The sequence below is a fragment of the Mastomys coucha genome, unplaced genomic scaffold (assembly GCF_008632895.1).
Source record: "Mastomys coucha isolate ucsf_1 unplaced genomic scaffold, UCSF_Mcou_1 pScaffold20, whole genome shotgun sequence".
Lineage (NCBI taxonomy): Eukaryota > Metazoa > Chordata > Mammalia > Rodentia > Muridae > Mastomys > Mastomys coucha.
In genome coordinates this window covers 66867549-66878024 of record NW_022196903.1, presented here as the reverse complement: position 1 = coordinate 66878024, position 10476 = coordinate 66867549, and the positions used below count along the sequence as shown (strand labels likewise).

Genomic DNA, 10476 nt, shown 5'->3' with positions numbered 1-10476 from the left:
TCTCTCTCCCTCCCTCCCTCCCTCTCTCTCTCTCTCCCTCCCTCCCTGTCTCTCTCTCCCTCTCTCCCTCCCTCCTCTCTCCCTCCCTCTCTCTCTCCCTCTCTCCCACCCAAGCGTTCTTATAATGCTATCACACCCACCAGATGATCTAGAGTAACCTCCAGGATTCTATTATCCTTAATTTAATCACACCCACAAAGTTCCTATTTCCATACAAACCAAACAGAACCATAAGTGTAGGGAATTAGGACATCAGCATCTCTGGGAGTGGGACCATTACCCTGCCTGCCACAGCTCCTCCAGTGTCATATTCAAACCTTTAGTGAACAAACAGTGACATTTGATTACAGAGTGATACCCCAGTGCCCAGAAGACTTTTTATAAAATGGATATTTATATTCTTTGGTAATTTCATACATGAATATAATGTATTTTGATTGCATCCTCTCCCCATTCTCTCCAACTCTTTCCCAAACCCACCAATTCCCCAACTTCATATCCTCCTTTTTCCTATCCTCTTCCTCCACTTTCTAGCCCTACATTCTCCATACTTCCTTCTTCTTCTTTAATCTCCTAGTTTCATTCAATGCTGCCCATATCTGAAAGTGTAGGGCATCCATCAACTGACGAATGGAAAACAGGTCTTTTGAAATAACAAAGAATATGATTCCAAACTACATCTGGCCTTAAAGACTTCAAATAAAGAAGTATACACCCGTAATAAATCTGATTCCAGGTGATGATAAAGCCATGAGAAACATTAAAGTAGGGTAAGGGAGTGGCTACGAGCTACTGTATGTTTGTGTGTGTGTATGTATTTGCATGCATATAAGCATGCATGTATGTGTCCATGTGTATATATGTATATATGTGTATGTGCATGTTGTGTAAATATGTGTATGTGCATGTCTGTGCATGTAAATATGTACATGTGTGTATGTGTGCACATGTGTGTGCATGTGTGTATGTATGTGTACAAGCATGTGTGTTGATATGTTTATACATGTATATGTGTGTATATATATGTGTGTGTGCCTGTGTGTATATTTATGTGTATATATGTATATGTGTGTGTATCTGTGTGTGCACTGTGTGTGTATGTATTGTGTGTGTATGTGTGTATTTCTGTGTGTGTGTGTATGTGTTTGTGTTATTGGACTTTTCAATAAAATGGCTTTTGAGCAGAAACTTTCAGGAAAGAGTGAATAAAAGTATATGTGGCTCATAAGGAGAATTGTTGACGCAGAGGGAAGAATAAAGAATGATGTGAGGCTCCTAAGGTAAGAACATGCTTAGAATGTTGCCAGATGGAGTCCGATCTGGGCTGGAGTGGAGTGCTTGGAGATTGATTGAGTCTTGCTTAGGACTGGAGTCCAAGATCAGTGGGCGTGAGTGTCCACTAGATGGAGCTGTTGATTATGTAGGGTTTCAAGACACAGTACAGATCTGGGATTTGATTCTTGGGCAGGTAGGAAAGCAGGAACAAAGATGAAGAGGCAGGGAAGGTGCTGCCTAAGGAGCTACAGTTTAATAATGAAGAATAATGCCCTTCACCACACCTAGCACTTAACCCGTGACAGAAAAGATGCAAGTAAGAAACTGACAAGAAGGGGCTAGAGAAGTGGGTTCATGTTAAAAGCACTGACTGCTCTTCCAAAAGAATGGGGTTCAAATCCCAGCACCCACATGACAGCTCACAGCTGTCTATAACTCCAAGATCTGACACCGTCACACAGACACACATTCAGGCAAAACACCAATGCTCATAAAATGAAAAAATAAATTAATTAATTTGCATTTTATAAAAGGAAACTGACAAAGAATAGGAAGTTTCTAGACACTGCCTCACAGCCCCGTAAAAGCAGAGGATGTCTGCCAAAATCATGTTAAATTAAAAGTACTGTTCTTGTTAGGTAAATATTAGAATATTACAATTAGCTAAAAGTAATAATTCTTGAGCTGGGAGATAGCTTAGCAATTAAAGCAATGGCCACACGAGTAAGAAAACTGAAGTTCAGATCTCCAGAACCTGCTCAGATACAGGGCGATGGTTGTAGCTCACATGTTGTCATCCATCCTTGGAAAGTATTATAAACCCTGAAGGCAGAGACAGGGCATACCCAGAGTGATCTAAGCGTGACTAGCTGGGAACACTGGGTTTGATAAAAGATAAAACTTACCCTCAAAAGAAGAGAGTAAAAGAGCCATCAAGGAAGAGTCTTGATATCAATGCCAGGCCTTGAATACACAGACATGTACATAATTGCCCAAACACAGACACACACACACATGCATACACGCTCCTACAAACATGTATATATACCACATACACATCATATACATGAAAAGGGAATTTTTTTTAAAGAGCTAAGCTTCTTAGCAAATACTCCCATTTTATTATTCATTATTCTACCAAACAAAACAAAGACTTTTAAAATGTTAATTTTTTGCTTTCATTTAAAATTATATTCTCTATTTTAATACAATTTGGCCAACTTTTTTTTTTTAAATAGGGCTTCTGGAGACTTTCCAAAACAATAATGCATTACTTGACCAAATTCAGAAATGTCTGGAGGCATATTTAGAGTCAAAGAGAGTTATCTTCCCAAGGTAAGTAAGTTCATAAAAGCAACCTGAGGTGTCTTGTTGCAGAGTAGATCAGTTGGGGGTGACGATAACACGCTCCGACAGCAGAGACCTGGAGAGGAAATGAGGTTACCATTGCTCCATCCAGACTTGCTTCAGACTTGGGCACTGTGCTTTCACAGTGCCTGGGTTGGAGGAGGGCGGAGCTCACTCTCTGCTGGAGAGTCAGGGAACCCACAGAACATCATTGCCCCCATCTCCCCATCCTTAGCTCTGCAGCCTCTCCAGCCTTGCCTCTTCCCTTTGCTGCATTTCGTGGGGGTCCTAGAGTCTTCACCCCTCTCACCATGAATCTCGGCCAAGCCTGGCAGCTCACTTTGCAGTGCTGGCATGATTTGGAAATCTAGAGTTTCAGACAAACCCCAGACTGAAACGATCGCACTTTTAATGCACACTTGCATTACTTGACCCTGAATGTGGTCAGGAACAGACAAACTTATTCTTTACCCATTTTTCTTAAAATGATACAGAAACACATAAAAGATGTTTGACTTCTACATAAGTATGGCCATGGTAAAGTTGGAAATGGTGTGTTGGCAGAAACATATTCTGTCACTTTTAAGGGCCCCGAGACCACCCACCTGCCTATCAGCTTTTCAATAGTTAATATGGCTCAAAGCCAAGGAAGACCACCAGGCAAACAGACCAGTATTGTAACAAGACCTACTGTTATTAATAATTCTTAGAAAAATCCTTTCCATTGTAGCTACTGGGCCTAGGTGTTTGAGATATATCATCATTAACCTTTAGAAGAACTTCTTTAGAGACACTTGGCCTGCTCCCAACCAAAACAAGTGTGATTAGAGGCTCAGGGCATCAGCCCAGTCTCTTAAGTCTTGTCTACCCAGGGCTGAGAGTCTGTCAGGTCATGCTTGACATTAAGTGCCTTTACCTGGACAGGTTTTACTTCTTGTCAAATGATGAACTCCTGGAGATTTTGGCCCAGACACGAAATCCACAAGCCGTGCAGCCTCATCTAAGGAAATGCTTCGACTCCATTTCAAAGCTCGAGTTTGCTCTCATGCCTCCTACAGAAGGGAAGATACCCGGCATCGATACTGAGCCGGAAAAGGTCTTCACCAACGACATTTTGGCAATGCTGTCACCTGAGGGGGAACGGGTAAGGTGCTTCAGATTAATAGTTCCCTATGGATGAACGTGATCACATGTCTGGGCCTGGGGTACAGGCCTCTCCTTCCCATCCTACACCTGCCAGAGACTCTGCTAGCCCAGCACAGTTGGCTGGCCAAGAGCGCCAGGCCTTTGCCAGGGCACCCAGATAAAGATTTATCATCCTCTAATGACTTCCACAAGACAGCACCACTAGCAGGGTGACAGGGGCCTTCAGTTGGATGTAAATGACTTAATGCCACACTCAATGAGCTCTGTGTGAGAGTTTGCTACTTCAGCTCCTCCAGCGCTGTGTAGCACGGGCCTATGGAGAACAGTCACTGAGACAATCGAGGATCAACAGACAAAGAGCAGGTGACTGCACAGAGGACACACACACACACACCCGTACACACACATATACACACAGACACACATATATACTTACATATCCACATACATAGATGCACACATGCATGCATGTATCATTACTGATGCAGAAGAGAAAAAAAATAAGAGAATTGAGAAAAGCACATTGAGAAAACATGAAAATTCAAAGAAGGTGAAAAAATGTTTAAGGGAATCCCAAACGAGCAGGTACCCAAGTTGTTAGAAATCAGAGAAAGAAGCATGAGGAGTGCGGGGTTAATGCGTCCATTCGGGGCTAGGGATGCAGGAAGCAGGAGTTTTGACTGTGCTTCCCCCCCACCCCCGGCTGGTTCGGAGCAAGCATAGGGCTAGGAGAAGCCTCTGGACCCCCGCTCTGGTGGTGGGGGAGCACAGTCTGAGGTCCCCAGGACTGCGCCGAGCCGTCTGGTTCTCAGACTCTAGGGCACCCAGACACTGCTGAGAACCACAGAAGAGCTGAGAACAGAGTGGGGACCCCCATACTCCATACACACAACCGTGTCCCCCACTTCCCCCTCCCCGAGGATGGATCTAGCCCGGGGACGAAGGGGAAAAGAGAGGAGCTCTGGCTGGATCCTCCGGGTGGAGAGTCCTTAGCTTGTTTGGAAGGCGGCTTGGCTTGGTGGAGGCCATGGCTAGGAGCACTGAGAGGCCTTCTGCGGGAGACTAGATGTGGCTCTTTAAACGAAGATCTGCCCCATTGCTCCCTGCCGCAGATCCAGATGAAAAGAGACAGTCCATAGTTTTAAAGCATTTATTGTCATGGCGAAGAATGGTGATGAGTGAAATCATACTACACTTTCTCAGGAAGGGCCTGAGGCTAAACACCTTCTGCTGGGAGGAGTGTCTGGGAAGGAGAGCTTAATTGGCTAAGCCCTTTTGGAGCCTCATTAAAATGGAGATGTGTCACACCCTTTACCTGTGGAGGGGCTTGGGGCGTTGCCCTTACGTGAACTGATGGCCACAGAGTTATGGAGAGCTGCTGCCTCATGTCAGGGTCCAGGCGTCCAGGAACGTGGCAAAACGCCCACTGTCCCTTGCAGAGACATCTGCGGAGTCACTGGGGTTCAAACCTAGCTCACCCAGAAACCAGGCTGCCTTTAATGATCCCACAGAGAAGTGCCAAGATGTCAATTGGACCATTCAGCTGTGGAGACGTGTGACTAATGAGAGCAGAGCTACAGGAATGGCTTGGGGTCCACATCAGACTATAGCACTATGAAACGGGAAATGATTAAAGAAATCCATGGCATCTGTGGGAAACCTTTCAAGGAGCTAGCCCTAAGAGCATGCTTTGACTAGAAAGCCTCAAAGGGCTGGGTTATGGTGTGATGTCAAAGGCCTCCCTGTTTACAAGGCTCAGGATATTGTTATAGAAATACAACAGGTGGACAGTTTACAAGCCCTACATAAGACACTCCCTTATCATCCGAATTGCCTCATAGGTTGGCCTGGGGAAAGGCCTCAAGGCAAGAGGCAATGTGGAAGAATGGCTTGGGAAGGTGGAGGAAGCCATGTTCACATCTCTCCGCCGCCTTTGCAAAGCTGCCATGGCTGACTACCAGGGAAAACCCAGGACAGAGTGGGTGATCGCTGGCCACCCTTCTCAAGTAACGTTCTTGTTAAATTTCTCTTTGGGAGCCTGGTCTGGTGCGTGTAAGCACATATATGAGGGGATGCGTTATTGCAGGTTATCCTTCACATGTATGGGGGGATGTGTCATAATGTAGCACATGTATGAAGGGGTGTGTTACCATATAGCACATGTATGAGGAGGCATGTTGTTGCAGGTGATCCTGACCATTTCTCAGATTATGTGGTGCCGGGATTTAACTGAGAGTCTAGAATGTGAAGGTGATCACGTGGAAGCCCTGCAAGATTTTGAACTAGTAAATTTTGAGGTAAGTTCTTTACCAGAGAAGCACTGGGCATGCTGTCATGCAAGATGATCCCCGTGTGTTTTTAATTCTGATTAACGCAAATTCACTTTATTTCAGAAGTTTTACTGTTGCTGATATGACTTCCAAAGCTTTGAAGTTCTTACTGAAGCCATTGTATTTTGTTTTTCTTAAGGATACTCCCTTGATGCTTATTTAATATTTGTGCGAATGACTATAAATTAGTGGGGAAAGCAACTTAAGGGGAAAAGTTAAGGGTTATTTATAATGATTTTCAAATATTTAGACATAACTGTGTTTACTAGGATCAATGTGGTGGTTTGAATGAGTTGTTCTCATAGTTTTGATATTTGAGTGCTGGTCCCCAGTTGGTAGCTATCTGGGAAGGCTTAGGAGGTGTGGCCTTTTTAGAGGAAGTATGTCATTGGGAGTGGGTCATTTCATGCTTGTGGTTGAAGATGAGTCCTCAGCTTCCCATTTTAGTCACTATACCTCCACTCTGCCATCATGGACTCCTACCCTCTGAAACTGTAAGCCCGGATGTTTCTTCCGTAAGCTACCTTGACAATGGTGTTTTATCGTAACTATTACAACTAGGATGCCTCTCACAGAAATTTATATTTTCATTAACAATTGTTAATTGTTAAGCATTGTCAATATATGCCTCAAAACACAGTGTTGTGGGGCAGAGGCAGGTGGATCCTGCGAACTGACTGGTCAGCTAGCCAGTCTGGCGTAGAGCAAACTTCAGTTGCAGTGAGACACTGTCTCAAAGCAATAAAACAAAAAGCAACATGGCTTCTACATGCATGTAAGACTTAATACGCAAACACACACACACATGCACACATGTGCACACACATACAACCACACACATACATGCACACATACATGCACGCGCGCGCGCGCGCACACACACACACGTATACACGCGCACACACATATACAGATGCGCGCACGCACACACACACACACGCACACACACACGCACAGATGTATACACATACACACACATGCACCCACATGCACACCCACATGCACATGCACACACACACGCACACACATACACACACACACACATACACACACATGCACACACATACAATTTTTTTAAAGTATTGCAAATGCACAGTAAAGTACTTCTAGGCACAATGTCGGGCACCAGACCTCTAGAAACCATTCATCTTACCAAACTCTCCAGTTTTGTGTCTGTTGAACAGCAACAACCCCTGCCTCATCCTCAACCCTGGCAACCACTGTTCTTTTCTGTATGGGTTTGATGACTGTAGACACCTCACTCCTGTGACTGGCTTGTTTTATTTAACTTAATGTCCACCCAATTCATCCATGTTGTCACCTGAGACAGGATTTTCTTCCATTCCTGGCTGAATGCTACTCCACTGTGTATACAGGACACATCTTCTTTCTCTACTAACCCAGTGATGGGTTTCTTCTTGCTAACTGTGGTAAATAATGCTCCTTAAGGCTGACTTTAATTCTTTTGATATGTATGCTCAGAAATGGAGTTACTCAGGCATGTACTAATTCCTTTTGTATTTTAGAAACCTCCATTTTGGGGGAGAGACCTCCATACCATGTCTTATCCATATGGCCCAACATCATCTTCCTGCCCTCAGAGTACAGGAATCCCAGCTCCACGTCCTTGCCGGTGCTCATTACCTTTTTATTTTTGATAATGAGTTTGAACTGACTTCACATTGTGGGTTTTTTTTTTCGCTATTTGTTCCTGGACAGTTTCATATATGTACATAGTGCAATCAATTTATTCTCTCCCTACCCTCTCTTATCTGTCTCCCACCCCTATAGCCCCCACCAACTCTTTAGAAGCCCCTTTCGCACACCCATGTCTTTCTGTGTAGTTGTATGACCCACTGATTTTAACCAGGATTACTTGTGCAGCCACAGGTTTAGAACTATCCATTGGAACCTGGGACTCAATACTGGTTACATAGTGAAGGCAACGACTGACCTTCCTCTCACAGCCCATGAGTAATGTAGCAATAATTTAGCAAGGAGGGTTATGCCCATTGACAGGCCCAGTCTAGCTCACTGTGGCTGCTATGACATCATGAAATGGCTGTACTATGTCCTGATGATGATCTTTTCACAGCCCTTCTCCATCTTCTGGCTCTTTCAGGCTTCTGCTCTCTCTTCTATTATGTTCCTTATACCTTAGAGAAGGTGCAATCAATGTCCCATATGCCTTAGAGAGGGCGCTGTCACTGTCCCATTTAAGGCTGAGTACTCCATCCTCACTGTCTGTGATGGTTGGTTGCTTGGTTGGTTGTATACCAAAAAGCTGGAGCCACCTCAGAAGAGGGAACATTCATTAGATGAGAAGCTGCCTCTGTAAGATTGCCCTGTGAGCACGACTATGGGAAAACTTCCTTGACTAATGATTGATGAGGGAGGGATCAGCCCATTGTAGGTGGTACAGTCCCTGAGCAAGTGATCTTGGGGTGTACAAGAAAGCCAACCTAGCAAGCCATGGGGAGCAAGCCAATAAGCAGTACTCTCCGTGGCTTTGCTTCGTGCCTACCTTGAACTACTCTCCTAGCTCCCCTGGATAACACATTGGTAACCTGTAAGTGGAAACGAACCCATTGCCCCAAAGCTGATTTTTGTCACTGTGGCTATCTCAGCAATAAAAAGCTAACCAGGACACCTTGAGCATCTTGCAAGGCCGTTGGTCATCACTGTTCACTGAAAAGAGAAACTTCTCAGATAGAGGATGAGGGTAGCATGTGCTTAAATTTTTCATAATTTTATTTTTCTTATATTAAAGTTTTGATAGTTCCATGCCTGGTGACTAGAGATATTCAATATCATAGATACAGATCTATAGATATAAATATAGATATGGATATATAGATATTGGACATGGTATATCTTCTTTAGGAAAATGGCATTAAAGTCCTTTTCCCACCTTTTAATTGGGTTATTTGCTATTCCCTTGTTGTTATCTTATGCCGCATATAAAAATCAATTCAAAGTAGATTCAGGAAGGATTTAAACACAAGACCTGAAGCTGTAAAGTTCCACATTTTCCTTTGCATTGATTTCCTGGCCATGACAGGAAAAGCAAAAACAGTCAACGGATCTATAACAAATTAAAAGGCCTTTTCCAGCCAAGGAAACAATTAACAGAATGGAAACACAATCTAGACAACAAAGAAACACTGTCTGCCAGTCATATGTCCAACAAGGACCTAGGCCCGATCTTCAGCTCCAAATTTAATTACGCTTCAGATGCCGCTGCATTTCAAAAGATTCACCCTTGGAATAGAACAGGGAAAGGGAGCAGCTGCCCTGAGTGAAGCAGAAACACCACAGGGAGATTGTCAGTGTGGGTCTTCCTGCAGAGCTCCAGATTAGAGAAGTGTGTCCCCAGAGACAGTCTCATGGTCATCTGCAGATGTGGCCTCGATCTGGGTGGGCATAACAGTGAAAATCCAGCCCGGAGGTGTAAGACCCCCAGAGGCACCATTCTACTTTGATAAAGATATGATAATTTAGGATAAATCAGGAACTAAAATATTTGTTTTTATTTGGTCACTGGCCTGGTTAAAATGCTCTGAAATTTTTTTTGCATTTTTAAAAAATATTAATGTTTATTTTTATTATATTCAATACAGTGTATATTTTTATACCAATCATAAAAATGGTGGACATGTTATTAAATGAACATAAATAGATAAAGTCTTTTTGTTTGTTTGTTTGTTTGTTTGGTTGGTTGGTTGGTTTTTAGTAGAGCTTTAAAATCTTGGCTCTTACTGTTGTACAAACCCAAAATAAGAACAATTTTTAGACATTGGAGATCATTGTAATAAGGCTGTACTTCAATGTCCCTCACATCACCAAAGGATTTTACCTCCATAGTAGCTAAGCTGAGAGTTGACAGTTCTTCTGTGCTAAGGAATGAATTGTAAGCATGATAATTTGGATACATATTTCCTGCTATGGTTAAAGCTATTTGGCTTGAGTGATTGTCATCATTCTCAGCCCACAGAGAACAGGTTACATTCATTTAAGAAATGGTGTGTGTATTAAGACGGCCTATCCAAGAAGTCATTCACCAACTGTTTCAATGAACAATGGTTCTGCTTGGAAGTCGTCACAGACATTAGGTGAGGGTAAGAATCTGGTTCATTGGGTGTGATGACTTTGAAAAGCATTCATCTCAGAAAAAGAGTAACTTATAAGTTCCTCTTCTTCAAAATTGATACAATAATTACAAATATCAAGCAAAACATTCAGTCTCACTCTGTGTTGTTCTCTTACAAGCCACCTCTCAAATTATTTGCCTACATTTCTTTTGGCTGTATAAATAATTTTGAAATATGTAAGCTGTTCTGAAAACCATAATATAGTGTAAGAACATCAAATAAACAAT

General features: G+C 43.1%; 1 protein-coding gene across 3 annotated transcripts in view; it reads left to right on the top strand.

The window, feature by feature from the left end:
* Dnah6 (dynein axonemal heavy chain 6) overlaps positions 1-10476 on the top strand; it is a 223851-nt gene that overhangs the window by 66890 nt on the left and 146485 nt on the right. For all 3 annotated transcript variants that reach the window (XM_031382227.1, XM_031382226.1, XM_031382225.1), the window contains exons 23-26: positions 2514-2610; positions 3547-3766; positions 5610-5774; positions 5955-6065. In XM_031382227.1, the coding sequence (XP_031238087.1) occupies positions 2514-2610; positions 3547-3766; positions 5610-5774; positions 5955-6065 (593 nt within the window). The remainder of the gene's footprint in view (positions 1-2513; positions 2611-3546; positions 3767-5609; positions 5775-5954; positions 6066-10476) is intronic.